Below are 18,044 nucleotides of genomic sequence, written 5' to 3'. Positions count from 1 at the left end.
TATGCAAATAGGGGATTGAAAGTGAGGTTCAGTGATTGGATAGTTACAGAAAATGGTTACTGTTGCATTCTAGTGGAGCTCTATATAAGCAGGCTGGCTGAACCCTTCAGTTCAGTTCTGTTCTGGCCTGTGAATAAACAAGAGCTGTTTGAAGAATCGCTGTGTCGTCTGATATGTTCACCCACAACTTAACTCCTCCGACCCGGAAGTGTGCCGGAAATAGTGTGTGTGCACGCGTATGGGCACGCACTCCCCTGCCCTCCGGGCGATTGGCGCTGGAGACACTGGCCCGAGGCGCGGTAAGTTTGCTGACCCCTGGCTGAGGCCATCAACACTTTGGCATTTATTGGACAAGATGCAGAACCCATCTAAACAAGACCAAAGACAAATAGCAAGCTTCACCTGTTTGGGTTCAGAGTCCATTCTTCCACTTCGTGGTCATTTTTCTCCCCTCAGGGCTGCCCTCCTTTGGGGCTGGATGTGGGCGGGGCCAGAACAAACGGGAGGCAGGGCCAGAGCCAAAACCACGGGGCCACCCTCTTCTCGCCATCTGCCACCTCCCATTCACCCCGCCACCCCCCACAAAATTAAGCTGGGGGCCGCACGTGGCCTCCCTTGCTGCTGGTTCCTCGCTTCCAGTTTGGAGAGACTTACCAGAGTTCTTCTCGAGACCCGTTGAGCTCTCTCAAGCGCAGGTCGCAAATGCTGCCTTCTTCGTTCATAAAGGCGATTTTGTTCCGCAAAAGAGCATTTTCCTCTCGGAGGCGATCCATCTCACCCCTGGTGTGCAAAAATAGAGAGGCGCTGAAGTTCCTGTGAATTGTTCCGGCCTGGATTTGTGTGCTGGAGTGTGCATTGCTTATAGCATCATCCCAGCATTTTCCTAACTGCATTGGGCAAATTCTTGACAGATTGACTCGCCTTAAGCAAGGAAACTGAGTACCTTCCACAGAAAAGTAAGTGTCTCTCTATCGTCCTATCCAGACCCAGGGACTGTCCCCAGGTAGTGTTCCTTGTCACCCCTGAGCTGTACCCTCCTCAATTGCTCTTGCCTGGCTGGAATGTGTCATCAGACTGAGATAATGTGGTGTGTGTGAATGCGAAGAAACCTCTGACTAGCTCAGTTGGATAGAGCGTGGTGCCGATAATTCAAAGGTTGCAGGTTTGATCCCCGTATGGGACAGCTGCATATTCCTGCCATGCAGGGCGTTGGACTAGATCAGAGTCCCCCAAAGTTGGGTCTCCAGCCTTTCTGGGACTACAACTCCCAGCATCCATAGCTAGCAAGACATGCTGGGAATTGTAGTCCCAAACATGCTGGAGACCCAAGTTTGGGAAACACAGGACTAGATGTTCCTCAAGTTCCCTTCCAATGCTACAATTGTACGATTCTATGACTGTTCCATGGCTGGATTACAGCTCTGGTGCAAGGCTAAGACTCACAGCCATGCGCCCCCCCCCCCTTTTGCCTCTGTTCCCACCCGCTGGGAGGGTTGCCCACAAGGGCATGTGGACCTTGAACTGACAAGTCTCCCCCGTCTTATCTGGACTAAGAGTCTTTGCTCCTACAGCCTGGATTGGAGTGATTTAACAACTTGGGAGTTGCTGCATCACTAAACTTCAAAGGATAAACTTGGACAACAGCCCAGATTGGAAGATTGGAATGAAGTCAGGAAAAGCTACGCTGGAAAATAGAGAGTTGAAAAAATATATATTTACAAATAAAGCTGTATTCGATGGATGAAAGGATATATAATTTTTGACATGACTGAGAATCGCATAGCCAGGGATGGAGAAATTTAAAGTGAAGATCAGAAGGTGGAAAATATGAAAACAACGAGAAGAGGCAGGAACGAAGATTTGGAGATATGCTTCAGAGGTCCAGACTATGGGGAGCCCGGAAAAATTAATAGTTACAATTTGGATTACAATTTTCGCTTTTTAAATTTTAGTTTATTGTTTTTAATTGGATTGGATTACGATGCGGATATGATGATGGGCTGTTTTTATTGGAAAATCAATAAAAATGATTTTTAAAAAAGAGTCTTTGCTGATTGCAGGAGAAGATCAGCAATGGTGGTCAGGACATCTTTCCAACGAGGCCTGCATGCCATTGTGGACTTTTCTTTTCCTTTTGAGGAAACCTCAACAAGCTAAGGCTTTTCCTAGGGGGAAAAAACCCAAACCCCACTGATCTAGCCTTGAGCCAAACATTCACTCATCCGTTAAGTGTAACTGGCATTTAGACGCGTGAGCTCTCGTTGGATAAAAATAAGACAAATGCCATTCTTCCACCAACTGCAATTAAGGCACGTTAAAAAGAGATAATGAGCCAAAAGAGGAGGACAGGGAAGAGGTACGGTGTTAAGAGAGACACAATATAGAAGCATCAGACTAATTGGGACTCAGATATCGACATCAGGAAAATTTGAGCAGCCTTGATGGGCGAAAGAAGCAAACCACACTCCGGGCTGTACCACTTGAGATATGCATTAAAACACACATGCACACACTTTTCAAAGCTGCATTAGAAGTGATTGGTTTCTGTTAGAATCCCAGGAGGCACACAAGGTCTTCTAAGCCAAAGTTAATCTACTGGTTAATACAAGTAGCCCAGAGAAGTCAGTGGAAGCAGCAAGGAGGCGGTCAATCAGGGAGACGAGAGGTGGTTAGTTTCAGAAAGCAGAGGGGGGCCGGGATCCCCGGTTACCTCATGAACTCCAGCTCCTGCCGCTGCTCGCCGCAGGTGTTCCGCAAGCCCCAGAGCGCCGCGTTCAAGTCCTCCCTCTCCTGAGCGTGGCTGCCCTTCTGCTTCAGCAGGGCCGCCACCTTTTCCTTGAGCTTCCTGTTCAGCTCAAGGAGCCCCTTCGCCTCCGTCTCCGCGTCCCGGGCTCCGTTCTCGCCCCAGCCGTGGCGCCGCCCTGATTTCGGGGTCTTCAGGGTGGCCGCAAAGGCTTCCATCTTGCCCAGCCGGTTCTGCAGGACCAGGTTGGCATTCAGTAGCTCGGCGTTCTCCGCGGACATCTGGCCATGGGCCTCTTCCAGCTCCACCACCCTCTCCTGCAGCCGCACCTTCTCCTGCGTCAGTGCGAGACTCTCTCGGTCGCTCTCCTCCAGCCTGCTCTGCAGACGCAGCAGCTGGGGCAGGTGGTCTTCCAGCCTGACGTTCTGCTCAAGCAACTTGCCCACCTCGGCTTTCAAGGCCTGGTTCTGCAGCTCAAGTTCTTCCGGCGCGGGAAAACCTTTGTTCTGCGCCCTGGAGCTCACGTCTCTCTCGCCAGCTGCACCCCAAACCCCTGATGCCTGGTTTCCCAGCTCTGCCTTCTCAGTCCTAATTGCTCCTCTGTGGTCTGCTATCTCCACAGCTTGGAGTTCAGCCTCTGGGGCTCCAGCCAAGGGCCTTTTGTTCCCTCCGATACAATCTGGGTGCGCTTTTGCGACACTGGCTTGTCCCCGGCGGAGACCTTCCCCGCACTCCTCGCTTCCACAGGGCAAGGCGTTCGGCTGGGGGATGGTCTTGAGGATCTCCTCCAGCTCCTTCTCCACCTGGGATGCCATGTCTTGCCGGTCCAGAGTGGCCTGGTCACATTCGGCCTCCAGGAGGCTGATTCGCTCTCGAAGCTGGTGCTGCTGGCGCTTTAGAGTATCGTTCTCCACCCAGATCTCCTCGTAGGCCTTCTCCAAGACAAGAGTCGTCTCCATGGGTCCTTCCAGTATCGTCTCTTCAATTTCCATCGCCAGGCTGCCTGACTCTCTGACGCCATCATCCGTTTTTACTTGAGCGTCGTCTTGGTCCCTTACGTTCAGCAACCGCGAGTCCCCCAGCGATTCTGGAACCAGTGTGATAAAACTAGGAGAGCGAGCTGGGCTTCTCAGCAGCTTCTTCTCTGCGGAGACAGTTGCTGAGTTACCTTCTGCTGCAGGTTCTTGGTCCGTTCTCTGTTCCGAAAGAAAGTCCGTCAGTTCTCTTGGCTCCTGGGGCTTCACTGGCCCTGGGAAATCGCCCCCCTGCGTGTCTGCTTCTCTGTTCAAAAAAGCTAAATTTCTTTGCAGTTTGGACAGACGTTGCAGCTCCTGCTGGAGCTCTTCAATGTTGCCTTCAAGAGTCAAGACTTTGGCCCTCAACTCCTCCTTCTCTTCAGCCGCTCTGCTGAGCGCCTCCTGTTTCAGGCGTTCCACGGTGGCGAGCCTCAAAGTCAGCTTGCCTTTCTCCTCCTTGAATTCAGCCTCCTGCCTCCTGAGTTTTTGGAGGAGCAACTCCTGATCTTCCTCAGCTCTGGACATTTCTCCTTCGTCTCCTCTCTTCTGGAACTCCTGCTGGTGGACCTCTTGGCTTTGCAGGAGTCCCCGGTGGAGCTCGCGCTCCCTCTTTGTCACATCCTCCAGCTGCTTCTGCAACTGCTCCTTCTCCAGGACCAGAGAGCTCACACACTCCTCAAAATGCTTCTCCAGAAGCTGTTTCTCTTCCGTGAGGGCCGACAAAGCCTCTTTCTCCTTCGCCAGGATTTCCTTCCACCTCTCCTGGGTCTCGGCGTCTTCCTGGGCCATTTCTTCCTTCTCAAACTCCCACTGGGATTTCTCCTCAGAGGCCTCACGCAACTCCTGTTGGTAGCGCTCCTCAAGGCCTTTCAGGGCCTCCCCGTACTTGCTCACCAGCGCCTGTCGGTCTGCGGCAAACTGCTCCTCCATCCGAGAAACTCTTCCGTCAAATTCATTTTCCATTTTTGCCCTGGATGGTGGTCAACACAACACATTACTGAAGCCTCTGCCAAGCGAGGGACAGGCGGCGGCAGAACACTGACTGCCCGAGGCCTCAGCCTTTGAAGACCACAGGCCAAGATGGAGGTCCAAATTCAGTTTATTTGTCTCGGATCTTCATTTTTAATCCTCTCTCCTTTCGAATATTGTTCCTCCCGCCTCCTCTTAAATCCACCCCACAACAACTGAAGACCAAGAACGTAACAAGATGGGGACTTGTTTACAGCTTAGTCCAATATATTGGAGGCAATTCAACTTAAGATTGCAAGAAAAGTCTGCTGGGTCATGCGAGCAACCCATCTAGTCCAGCATCCGGTTCTCACAGTGGCCAACTAGAAGCTTGTGGGAAACCCACAAGGTGCATTTGAACACTCTCCCCTCCTGTGGTTTCAACAACTGGAATTCAGAATCATCGCTGGCTCCAGCTGTGGAGGCAGAGAGCAGAGCCAATATGACTGGTGGCCACTGATGGCCTTGTCATCAATGAATTTCTCTAGTCCTCTTCTAAAGCCATCTAAGAGGTTGGTGGCCTTCAGCCGTGAGTTCCATAGTTCAACTTCTTTAAACAGTGCAGAGTTAAACTATGGAACTCACTGCCACAGGAGGCCACAGGATGGCCAACAACCTAGATGGCTTTAGAAAAAAACTGGACAAGTTCATGGAGGAGAGGGCTATCGATGGCTACTAGCCAGGATGGCTGTGCTCTGCCATGCTTCTGAATCCCAGTTGCTCAAAGCCACAGGATGGGAGAGCTTTTCCTGTTCTTGGGTCCTGCTTGCTGGGTTCTGGTTGGTCACGGGATGTTGGACCAGATGGGGCACTGGCCTGATACAGCAGGATCTTCTTATGTTCCTATGTTAGCTTGCCCCCCCTGGGCCAGCCTTAGGGGCAAGCAGCTGCTGCAGAACACCTAATAATAATAATAATAATAATAATAATAATAATAATAATAATAATTTATTTATACCTCGCCCTTCCCGGTTCAAAAACCGGGCTAACAACAAATTTAAAACACTTAATTATAAAAGCAGCATAAAATACAGTATAAAAACATGAATAACAATAAAATTCAAAATTCAGAAATCAATTTAGGGGAAATAAGCATTAGATAATCCCCTGGGCTAGCTGGATGAATTAGTCCTATTTGGGCCAGCGAGGAGGCCAGGGGAGAATTAGCTGTGGGGTCTCAGAGCGGGTGATCTTCATAAAAGGGGAGGGAAGGAAAGGGAAATAAAAGATCAGGCTGAATTAAAATTAAAAGTCAGGCGGAATAGCTCTGTCTTACACAGGCCCGACGGAAGGAGGTTAAATCCTGAAGGGCCCTGATCTCATGAGACAGAGCATTCCACTAGGTCGGAGCCATCACTGAGAAGGCCCTGGCCCTGGTGGAGGATAATCTGACTTCCTTAGGGCCCGGGACCTCTAAACTATGCTTACTCATGGACCTTAAGGTCCTCTGCGGGGCAGACCAGGAGACGCAGTCCCATAGATACGAGGACCCTAACGCAGCCCCCTCACCTTTCCTCCTCGAGCTCCTCCCGATACTTCCGCGCCAGCTCTTGCTGCAGCGCCTCCTTCTCCACGACTAGCTTCTCCTCCAGCCTCCGCAGCTGCTCGTGGAAACCGCCCTCCATCTCTGCTTTCTCTTCTTGGACGGTCTGCGCCATGGCTCTCATTTTCTCTTCCAGCCGGACCCTGGCCTGGACCAGCTCTTCTCGCTCGCGGCCGAAACCCTCACAGGCCGCCTGCAGCTCCTCCTGGTGCTGGAGTTTCAGCTGGTCCACCAGGCTGGCCTTCTCCTCCAGGGATGCCTGCAGGCTGCCAGTCTCCACCTTCTGCTGTGACTCAGCCTCCTGCCTCTCTTGCCGGAGCCTCTCCAGCTCCTCCTGGAGCTCAGACACCTGGGCTTGCAGCCGGTCAACCTGCTCTTCCAAGGCTTGCCTTTCCTGGGCGTGATGTTGCTGGAGGATCTCTTGCTCCTTGCCGCAGAGAGTCTTGCTCTCCTCCAGCTGCTTCTGATAATGGCACAGCTGGAGGCAGGGAGGGAGAGAGGGAGGAAGAGAGAGAAAAAAGCGTAATAAAAAAATGAATGTTGGAAATCGAAAGAAAAGGAGGGTACTTTTCATCATATGTGGTGGACATGCCAAGAGGTAAAAGCTTTCTGGGAAATGATATATAATGAGTAAAAGAAATTTTTTTAAAGAGGTAAAAGCTTTCTGGGAAATGAAATATAATGAATAAAAGAATTTTTTTAAAGAGGTAAAAGCTTCCTGGGAAATGATATATAATGAGTAAAAGATGTTTAAAAACACTTTTATAAAAAAAAACCAGAAGCCTTTTTACAGGGTATAGTGGGTAAAGAGTTAGCGAGGCAAGATAAAAAATTGTTCTTATATGCAACGACTGCAGCAAGAATTTTCTTAGTCCAAAAATGGAAACAATATGAAGTACCAACGAAAGAAGAGTGGCAGATGAAGATGATGGACTTTGCAGAACTGGCGAAACTGACGGGAAGAATTTGGAACCAGCAAGATCAAGTGTTCCAAAAAGACTGGAATAAATTTATATTATATTTGAAAGACAACTGTAAGCAATTAACATCATTAGCAGGGTGATCTGAAGACCTGTAAGATGAAATTGCTACCTATTCAGGATGAGAAATTTAATACGTTAGGTTATGATGTAACAAGTATAGGAAAGGAAGTGAAATGCAAAGATGCAAAATTTAATTTTGTAAACCGGTAGGCGGGAGGGAGGGGAGTCGTTAGGCTCAATTGAGCCAAAGGGATATAATAACATGCCTGCTCGCTTAACTAACCTGCAAGCAAATCAGAAGGATTTGCTCAATAAAATCAGGAGATAAATCTAATTTCCAGGCCAGCTTTGGGCAAGAAAACCAGGTTGGCTGCTCAACAAAGATCTCATTTGGAGGGAAGTCGGGAATACCGTTTACAGTTCTGGCTCGCGTGTTCCCATGTTAACGGACAATTAAAAAGAGGCTTTGCACAAATCGTGACAGGCAGCAGAATGAAAGTGGAAGTGGGATGGCTAGTGTTAAGTTGTGGGTGAACATATCAGAAGACACAGCGATTCTTCAAACAGCTCTTGTTTATTCAGAGGCCATAACAGAACTGAACTGAAGGGTTCAGCCAGCCTGCTTATATAGAGCTCCGGTACAACGTTACTGTAGCAACTTTCTAAAACTATCCAATCACTGAACGTCACTTTCGATCCTTCATTTGCATAACTATCTACAGTATCCCCCTGCTGGCCCAGGGTGAGAACTTCAGTACATAACAGCTATAAACAGCACTCCAGGGCTGGGAGCCGAGGGTCCCACCACCACAATGAACCCGGACCAACCCCCCTCAGAAGTGTCCCGAGCAAACACGGTGAAGGCCTTTGATGGAGACCCTGCTCTTCAAATGGGGGGGCGGGGGAAGAGGTCAGCTTACCCTGTTCTGAAGCTCCTCCTGCAAGCTGCAGAGGTCCTGTTGATGCTGATCTTTCAATTGCTCGATAGCCATTTCGGCTTCTATGCTCATATTTAGTGGGTTGCAGTCTTCAGAACCGGGTGCTAAAATGCAAAATCAGCAAGAGAAATGCAGGCCTTCTTGATTTTCTACGCAACGTTTGCTAATAATAATAATAATAATAATAATAATAATAATAATAATAATTTATTATTTATACCCCACCCATCTGGCTGGGCTTCCCCAGCCACTCTGGGTGGCTTCCAAAAAAATATTAAAATACTGTAATACATCAAACATTAAAAGCTTCCCTGGGAGCCAATGTAGGTCTTTCAAGACCGGTGTTATATGGTCTCGGCGGCCGCTCCCAGTCACCAGTCTAGCTGCCGCATTCTGGATTAGTTGTAGTTTCCGGGTCACCTTCAAAGGCAGCCCCACGTAGAGCGCATTGCAGTGGTCCAAGCGGGAGATAACCAGAGCATGCACCACTCTGGAGAGACAGTCCGCGGGCAGATAGGGTCTCAGCCTGCGTACCATATGGAGCTGGTAGACAGCTGCCCTGGACACAGAATTGACCTGCACCTCCATGGACAGCTGTGAGTCCAAAATGACTCCCAGGCTGCGCACCTGGTCCTTTAGGGCCACAGTTACCCCACTCAGGACCAGGGAGTCCTCCACACCTGCCCGCCTCCTGTCCCCCCAAAACAGTACTTCTTTCTTGTCAGGATTCAACCTCACTCCATTAGCCGCCATCCATCCTCCAACCGCCTCCAGACACTCACACAGGACCTTCACTGGTTCTGATTTAAAAGAGAGGTAGAGCTGGGTATCATCCACATACTGATGAACACCCAGCCCAAACCCCCTGATGATCTCACCCAGCAGCTGCATGTAGATGTTGAAAAGCATGGGGGAGAGGACAGAACCCTGAGGCACCCCACAAGTGAGGCCGCTAGTTCACTTCCAGCAGCCTTCCATTTTTGCAGAATCTATTCCCAGCCCCATCTGGAGATGCGTGGAATTGAATCTTGGACCTGCATTCAAAAACAATGCTCTGAAACTGATCTACGACCCTTCGCCACATCGTGGCTCCCATGGGAGAGCTCTTCTCTTGCTTCTGATTGGGCAATCCATCCTCTCAACCTGAGCCAACCTTTGTTACTCTCCCTCCTAGCAAGGCTTCTATTTTGCTGGCTCTCGATTATCTCTGGCATTTACACACCATTCAATATTCAGAATGTCTATGGAACATCTGCGAACGTCTATGGAATGACGGCTCCGAGGCCCCCAATGGCAGTTAAACCAAGCCCCCTCCTCCTCTCCCCACAGCTGATCATCGTTTTACCTTGAGAGCCCTCTGCCCCGCCATCGTCCAGCTCCTCGTAGAGAGAGGCTTTCAGAGGAGTCCGGGCGACTCTGCCTTGACCCTGGTACTCTTCCAGCTGAGACTGAAGTTCATCGATTTGGTCTTGGAGTTCCTGGGCACAGCAAAACAGACGTTGCGGCGCTACAGCCAAACTCAGGGCACACAAACACAGGACTTCAATGGCCATCTCTTAGTACTTATGTACCCTCTCTGAGCCAGACTTAATTCCGTTCCGCCTTAAGGAACAGACATGAGACTGTTGTGCGTCACCTGTCTGTTTACATTCCAGCACAGCTTGCTGGGAACTTCCGTTTGTGTATAGCGTTTGCTTTCGCTGTTCTCTCCGAGACGACATGAGAGAGAGACGACATGTTTCTTTGTTCTGATTTATGTTTAATAAATCTGTAACTGGGACGCAGGTGGCGCTGTGGGTTAAACCACAGAGCCTAGGACTTCCCGATCAGAAGGTCGGCGGTTCGAATCCCTGCAACGGGGTGAGCTCCTGTTGCTCAGTCCCAGCTCCTGCCAACCTAGCAGTTCGAAAGCACGTCAAACAGCAAGTAGATAAATAGGTACCGCTCCGGCAGGAAGGTAAATGGCGTTTCCGTGAGCTGTTCTGGTCCGCCAGAAGCGGTTTAGTCATGCTGGCCACATGACCTGGAAGCTGTACGCCGGCTCCCTCGGCCAATTAAGCGAGATGAGCGTCGCAACCCTAGAGTCGGTCACGACTGGACCTAATGGTCAGGGGTCCCTTTACCTTTAACTGTAGCATGACTTACGCCTCACGCCTACTTCTGTGTGCGAACCACACTCTGCTAATTGCATGCCCTGGCTTTTAAAGTCCGGGTTGCTGATTTACGTTGGAGCACGGGCTAATAATAATAATAATAATAATTTATTTATACCCCGCTCATCTGGCTGAGTCTCCCCAGCCACTCCGGTTGGCTTCCAAACGACTGTTAAAAACAATACAGCAATTAAATATTAAAAACTTCCCTAAACAGGGCTGCCTTCAGATGTCTTTTTAAAAGAAGATAGCTGCTTATTTCCTTCGCATCTGAAGGGAGGGCGTTCCACAGGGCGGGCGCCACTACCGAGAAGGCCCTCTGCCTTGTTCCCTGTAACCTCACTTCTCACAATGAGGGAGCCGCCAGAAGGCCCTCAGAGCTGGACCTCAGTGTCCGGGCTGAACAATGAGGGTGGAGACGCTCCTTCAGGTATACTGGATTGAGGCTGTTTAGGGCTTTCAAGGCTTTCAAGGTCACTTTGAATTGTGCTTGGAAACATACTGGAAAGAGTTGTCCGAGCTGGGCTTGCCAGCTGGCCTCTCGGCCCTCTGCATGTTGACAATGGACCCCCTGAGCCAGACCTCCTTCACTTACCCTGCACTGCCGTTCGTACGTATTCTTCATCTGCATCAGTCGCTCCTCCTGGAGGAAGAACTCTGCGCTGCCAGGATCGAGATCTCCGTACTAGAGCCAAAGAACACTTCGTCACCACCCTCTTCCGCCATAACAGTGGTCCCCAAACCTTTTCGGGCCAGCGCCCTGTTGGGTCGGGAAGGCCCAGCCTACCTTCTCCGCTAGGACATTCTCCCAGTTCTTCTGCAGTTTGCTGATGGTGCCCTCGCATTTCAATAGCTTCTCTCCAGTTTCCTGGAGTTCGTTCTCCAAGCGGCTGTTCTCCTAAGGAAAAGCCAAAGGAAATAAAGAGGTCGGAAGCCATATTGCACAATGGTAAACAGAACAGGGCAGGTTTTCTAGACATGTGGTGAAGGCAACCAACCCAAAGCGCCTGATTCAATGACTGTGCCCGTTTAAAATGGGATTATTTTGTTGCGGGTTTTAATTATTGGCATTTATAGTTCTTTTTTTTTTTTGCGAAACTGGTTTTTATTCCTGTAAACTACCTAGAAAGCTATTTTGGTAGTAAGCAGTTTACCAGTCAATCAATCAATCAATCAATCAATCAGGTCAGTCAATCAAGGAAACCTCACTGGGTGAGCTTGGGGGCCAGCAGCTGCCTCTCAACCTAACCTTGCGAGGCTGTTGTGGGGATTAAAATGAGGAGGGTGAGAGAACTGTGTGAGCTCCTTGTTGAGAAAAAAGGTGGGATGATGATGATGATGATGATTTATTATTTATTATTTATACCCCGCCCATCTGGCTGAGTTTCCCCAGCCACTCTGGGCGGCTCCCAATCGAGTGTTAAAAACAATACAGCATTAAATAGTACAAACTTCCCTAAACAGGGCTGCCTTCAGATGTCTTTTAAAGATAGGATAGCTGCTTATTTCCTTCACATTGGAAGGGAGGGTGTTCCACAGGGTGGGTGCCACTACCGAGAAGGCCCTCTGCCTGGTTCCCTGTAACCTCACTTCTCGCAGTGAGGGAACCGCCAGAAAGCCATCGGCGCTGGACCTGAGTGTCTGGGCAGAATGATGGGGGGTGGAGATGCTCCTTCAGGTATACTGGGCCGAGGCCGTTTAGGGCTTTAAAGGCCAGCACCGACACTTTGAATTGTGCTCGGAAACGTACTGGGAGCCAATGCAGATCTCTCAGGACCGGTGTTATGTGGTCTCGGCAGCCGCTCCCAGTCACCAGTCTAGCTGCCGCATTCTGGATTAGTTGTAGTTTCTGGGTCACCTTCAAAGGTAGCCCCACTTAGAGCGCATTGCAGTAGTCCAAGCGGGAGATAACCAGAGCATGCACCACTCTGGTGAGACAGTCCGCGGGCAGGGAGGGTCTCATCCTGCGTACCAGATGGAGCTGGTAAACAGCTGCCCCGGACACAGAATTGACCTGCACCTCCATGGACAGTCCAAAATGACTCCCAGGCTGCGCACCTGGTCCTTCAGGGGCACAGTTACCCCATTCAGGACCAGGGCACCCCCCACACCCACCCACCCGCCCCTGTCCCCCCAAATCAGTACTTCTGTCTTGTCAGGATACAACAAATATGATTGGTATCCGTCTGTCCCATGAGACAATGTGCCTCCAGGGGGTGAAGTTAAATCGCTGTGTTAGCAGCACCGAAGTGACCTCCCTGGGGTGTCAGCCTGGGCAAGTGTGTCTGGGGGTCCTGGGCTGCCCAGATCACAAGACCTCCATCTTGACCCCGCTGATGTGGTCCAAAGGAAAGCCGAACAAGATATTTGGGCCCAGCTTGGCTGCAGCAGTTGCCACAAGGAGACGTGCAAGGCTCCATCCCAACCGTTTTAGGGACTCCAATCCAGATTTGTGTGGGGTTTACTCCTTAATTTTTTCAGCTCCCAAAGATGTCCCACAAGGCACCAGAGGTTGAGGATCAGAGTGTCCCTTCTCCTAGACAGGCTCCCTTCCCCGGTGGATGAGCCCCAGCTGCACCTAATGCTATTTTTCTAGAAAAAGAGGTGCCGGAACTCACCATGGACGCCTCCCTTGTTATCTTATAACAGCAGACACTCTGACACCCAACTACCTCCTGAACTCTCCTTTAACTCTGGCAACCTACTGTATTGTTCGCTCTATAAGATGCACCCGACCATAAGACGCACCTAGTTTTTAGAGGAGGGAAACAAGAAAAGCCAGCAAGAGCCGCAGACACACTCGCTCGGCGCGGCTCTTTAAAGATAGAGCGGCTCTTGCTGGCTTTTCCGGGAGGTGGGAGAAGGGACTGACGGGCTGCCCTCCATCTCTTCTCCCACCTCCCTGAAAATAAGGGATCCTTTCTGTCTCTCATCCCGCTTCACTGGGAAGCCAGTGACCCAGAAGCGCTGCGCAGCTCTCGCTCTTGCTGTGCTGGCTTCTGGGATAGTTGCGCAGCCTGCATTCTATCCATAACACACACACACATTTCCCCTTACTTTTTAGGAGAAAAAAGGTGCATCTTATGGAGCAGAAAATACGGTACTTTTAACCAGCATCTTGGGAGTAGGTTTGCAACTTCTTGGTTATAAATGCAGACACAAAAAAGCGCATGAGTGGCATAAAAAGTAAAGGGTAAAGGGACCCCTGACCATTAGGTCCAGTCGTGGCCGACTCTGGGGTTGTGGCACTCATCTCGCTTTATTGGACGAGGGAGCCGGCGTACAGCTTCAGGTCATGTGACCAGCATGACTAAGCCGCTTCTGGCGAACCAGAGCAGCGCACAGAAACGCCGTTTACCTTCCCGCCGGAGTGGTACCTATTTATCTACTTGCACTTTGACATGCTTTCGAACTGCTAGGTGGGCAGGAGCAGGGACTGAGCAACGGGAGCTCACCCCGTCGCAGGGATTCGAACTGCCGACTTTCTGATCTGCAGGTCCTAGGCTCTGTGGTTTAACCCACAGCGCCACCCGCGTGCCTATGCATGTGTGGCATAGTGCTATTTTTCTATATAAAGAGAGAGAGATGCCAGAACTCACCATGAATGCCTCCCTCTTTCTCTTAGAATGGCAAAGATGCCCACCTGAGAGGTGCCAAGTTCTGGCGAGTCCCAGCTGAAAAAAAAAACCCTTGGATCACAGGACCCACTGGCTTTATTGAGAATGAGGAACGTGGGTTGGCCAGGCACCTGTGTCTCCTGCGAAGCCTCTCCTCTGACGCCCTCCCCGCTCACCTTCAGCGTCAGAGCCAGGCAGTCCCGCAAGTCGTTCTCCTCGGTCCTCAGCTTCGCCATCTCCTCCTCCAGGTCGGCCTGCTGCTTGCTGGCCTGCTGCTGGATCTGCTCCCGCTCTCTCTGCAGCTCACTCTTGAGCGCTGCCACCCTCTCCTTGTACTCCTCTTCCAGCTTGCTGCACACACAGATCGAGAGAGGTTGCTGAGGATCAAGCCCTCAGCTCACCAGGGACCAGCGGCCTGGTTCCTGAAGTTGAGTCAGAATCTCCTTTCTTGTCACTCGACTCCTCGGGAGCAGCGGGATACAAGCTCGCTCCACACCTCCCATTCGACACGATGGCTCTCGTGTCACCTCTCTGTTTCCTCTTCTTCAGGCTAAACACAACGAGCTCCCACCCACTCCCATGGATAGTCTGAGCATGTGCAAAAAGCAGATCAGAAACGGGACCAGCTCAATGAAGCTGCCCATTGCTGGTCGTCCAGTTGCCCAGCCTGGCCAGTTTGGAGGAGGAGTGGAGGAGTTTGGCTTTGATATCCCGCTTTATCACTACCCGAAAGAGTCTCAAAGCGGCTAACATTCTCCTTTCCCTTCCTCCCCCACAATAAATACTCTGTGAGGTGAGTGGGGCTGAGAGACTTCAGAGAAGTGTGACTAGCCCAAGGTCACCCAGCAGCTGCATGTGGAGGAGCGGGGAAGCGAACCCGGTTCACCAGATTACGAGTCCACCGCTCTTAACCACTACACCACACTGGCACACATAGAAGTTTCTGCTTCTATGTTCCCAGTAGGTCTTAGGGACCCTTAAGTGACTGAGATGCTGTGAATGGAGAAGGGAAATCCTGAGAAGCGGGTAAGCTACCTCAGGTTGTATTCGTTTTGGCGCTCGATGGCAGAGTGCCGCTCATCCACCTCGGAGGTCATGAACAGTTTCCATTTCTCCGCCTTCTCCAAGTCCAAACGGAGCTTCTCCTTCTCCCGGGCTTCTTGGTCCGCTTGCTCCCTAGGAAAGAGAAAGAGGTTCTGCATTATCAGACTGGGATCCTGGCCTGCCTGACCCCAAGCCAGGCCTGTATTAGTGGCAAAGAGTTCAAAGACTGGCAAATCTAAAAAAAGGTAGTATGACCACTGACAACTGGGAAACACTGGTCTGTGAGCGCTCCAGTTGGAAAACAGCCTTTACCAAAGGTGTCATGGGCTTTGAAGACACTCGAACTCAGGACACAAGGGATCATAGAATCCTAGAGTTGGAAGAGACCACAAGGGCCATCGAGTCGAACCCCCTGCCAAGCAGGAAACACCATCAGAGCACTCCTGACATATGGTTGTCAAGCCTCTGCTTAAAGACCTCCAAAGAAGGAGACTCCACCACACTCCTTGGCAGCAAATTCCACTGTCAAACAGCTCTTACTGTCAGGAAGTTCTTCCTAATGTTTAGGTGGAATCTTCTTTCTTGTAGTTTGGATCCATTGCTCCGTGTCCGCTTCTCTGGAGCAGCAGAAAACAACCTTTCTCCCTCCTCTATGTGACATCCTTTTATATATTTGAACATGGCTATCATATCACCCCTTAACCTCCTCTTCTCCAGGCTAAACATGCCCAGCTCCCTTAGCCGTTCCTCATAAGGCATCGTTTCCAGGCCTTTGACCATTTTGGTTGCCCTCCTCTGGACACGTTCCAGTTTGTCAGTGTCCTTCTTGAACTGTGGTGCCCAGAACTGGACACAGTACTCCAGGTGAGGTCTGACCAGAGCAGAATACAGTGGCACTATTACTTCCCTTGATCTAGATGCTACACTCCTATTGATGCAGCCCAGAATTGCATTGGCTTTTTTAGCTGCCGCGTCACACTGTTGGCTCGTGTCAAGTTTGTGGTCAACCAAGACTCCTAGATCCTTTTCACATGTACTGCTCTCAAGCCAGGTGTCACCCATTAAATGGGAGAAACGTGCTAAGAGGAAAGCACGCTTGGCAAATCCACACCGGGATCAACTCCCACTCAGAAACCAGTGTCCCCACTGTGGATCCAGAATTGGCCTCCACAGTCACTTACGGACTCATTGTTAAAACCGTGTTCATGGAAGACAATCTTACTCGGCTATGAGGGATCGCCAAAGAAAAAGTGGCGAAGAGACTGAGCTGTGGATCAGGAAACTCTGGGTTCAAGCCTCGTCTCTTTCACAAACTCACAAGGGTCACAGACGTATAACAACAACAACAACAACAACTTTATTATTTGTACCCCACCCATCTGACTGGGTTGCTGCAGCCACAATACAAGGAGAACACCTGGCTTCCCCCAAATGAACCTGGGGATTGTTCCTTCTGGGAACTGCAGCTTCTACAAACTTTTAAAGACTTTTGCTTAAGTTGCCTTTGAGCGCTGGCAGTCTAGAGCAAAGGCACTTGCTTTTTAAGAGTCTCCCTCTGGGCTGTGAAAATCTTGGAATAAGCAGAGATGGCAAAACTGACGGCAGGGATAAGAGATACAAATTTGGAATCTTTTAAAGGAGACTGGAAGCAATTTCTAGTCTACATAAAAAGTTATTTCCCATCTGCAAAGACCACAGTGGGGTTTGAAGTGTAAGAAAATTGCAGAATATATTAAGAAACATGTTAGAGAGGATGAAATTAGAAAAGGCGGGACTGAATTGGTATGTAATTTGAGTTATAAATTTCGACGTTGGGCGAGTGGGAAGTCTTTAGTTTTGTTGAATTGGAATATAGTTGTTGAGTAACAAATGTAACTTTCTATATGGAAAAAAGAATAACTTCTTCTTCTTCTTCTTCTTCTTCTTCTTCTTCTTCTTCTTCTTATTATTATTAAAGAAGTCATGCCATTTGCATATGGGATCTCACTTCTGCAGCAGAAATTCCCCTGCTTGTCCTCTCCCCATATTCCCCCACCCCCATTCTGCTCTGGAGATTTGTGGGAACCCCCAGATAGATTTGGGAGACACAGACAGGAGAAGAGGAAGGATAGCTTCCATTGCACAAGGGGGAAAGCCTTGAATGAACGGGACAACTTTGCTGTATAGCTTGGTTGGTAGAGCGCAAGACTTTTAATCGCGGGGTTGTGGGTTTGAGCCCCACATGGGGCAAAAAGATTCCCACATTGACCAGAAGGTCCCGTCCAACTCTACAATTCTTTGATTCTATGATTCTATCTGAAAATTTGGGTGGGTCCAGAAACATAAAAGGACACATTCTTCAAAAATTACAAACTTACATTAAATGCCGGATCTCTGTTTTGAAGCTGGCCAGCACAGCTTGGTATATCCCGTTTTTCGTTATGAGAAGTTCATTTTCCAGGGCAAGAGTCAACTCCGTCAGGTTAATTCTTCCATCCAGGTTGAAGTCCAAGGCCTGCCAGAAAGCAAGAGGAAAGAATTCCCCATCAATTAAGAAGCTGCGTCTTCTTTTGGCTGATTACTGTATTTTCCGCTCTATAAGACGCACCGGACCATAAGATGCACCTAGTTTTTGGAAGAGGAAAACAAAAAAATATATATTCTGAATCCCAGAAGCAAGGACAGCCAGCAAGATCACTGCGCAGCGATCCCACTGGCTGTCCTGGCTTATGGGATAGCCGCGCACAGCCTCTCCCAGGCAAGGGGAGCCTTCATCCCCTGCCTGTGAGAGGCTGCGCACGGCTAAGGCTCCCCCAAGAGCCGCACTCCCTTTAAAGAGCACACGGAGTGTGGGTGCGGCTCATTGGGAAAAAGCCCCCAAGAGCCACACACACGCTCCACACGGCTCTTTAAAGGGAGCGCTGAGCAGAGCCTCCTGCCTGCATTCGCTCCATAAGACGCACACACATTTTAGGAGGGAAGTGCGTCTTATAGAGCTAAAAATACGGTAGTTTTCAGGT

General features: G+C 50.0%; 1 protein-coding gene across 28 annotated transcripts in view; it reads right to left on the bottom strand.

The window, feature by feature from the left end:
• Window positions 1–18,044, bottom strand: part of NIN (ninein) — a 134,733-nt gene that overhangs the window by 36,430 nt on the left and 80,259 nt on the right. For 26 of the 28 annotated variants that reach the window (XR_014546965.1, XR_014546966.1, XR_014546967.1 and 23 more), the window contains 10 exons: window positions 17,403–17,539; window positions 15,037–15,177; window positions 14,178–14,352; window positions 11,172–11,282; window positions 10,980–11,069; window positions 9,577–9,709; window positions 8,214–8,335; window positions 6,277–6,788; window positions 2,711–4,729; window positions 655–780 (listed from right to left, as the gene is read on the bottom strand). Coding sequence is in view for 22 of the 28 variants with exons in the window: in XM_083608849.1 (XP_083464975.1) it covers window positions 655–780; window positions 2,711–4,729; window positions 6,277–6,788; window positions 8,214–8,335; window positions 9,577–9,709; window positions 10,980–11,069; window positions 11,172–11,282; window positions 14,178–14,352; window positions 15,037–15,177; window positions 17,403–17,539 (3,566 nt within the window). In the remaining 6 variants the exon portion in view is untranslated. The remainder of the gene's footprint in view (window positions 1–654; window positions 781–2,710; window positions 4,730–6,276; window positions 6,789–8,213; window positions 8,336–9,576; window positions 9,710–10,979; window positions 11,070–11,171; window positions 11,283–14,177; window positions 14,353–15,036; window positions 15,178–17,402; window positions 17,540–18,044) is intronic. The other 2 variants (XM_083608862.1, XM_083608863.1) reach the window with 1 other exon arrangement.

Source organism: Podarcis filfolensis (genome assembly GCF_964270895.1).
Source record: "Podarcis filfolensis genome assembly, chromosome: 1".
Taxonomy (NCBI): Eukaryota; Metazoa; Chordata; class Lepidosauria; order Squamata; family Lacertidae; genus Podarcis; species Podarcis filfolensis.
This window is presented reverse-complemented; position numbering and strand designations above follow the sequence as displayed.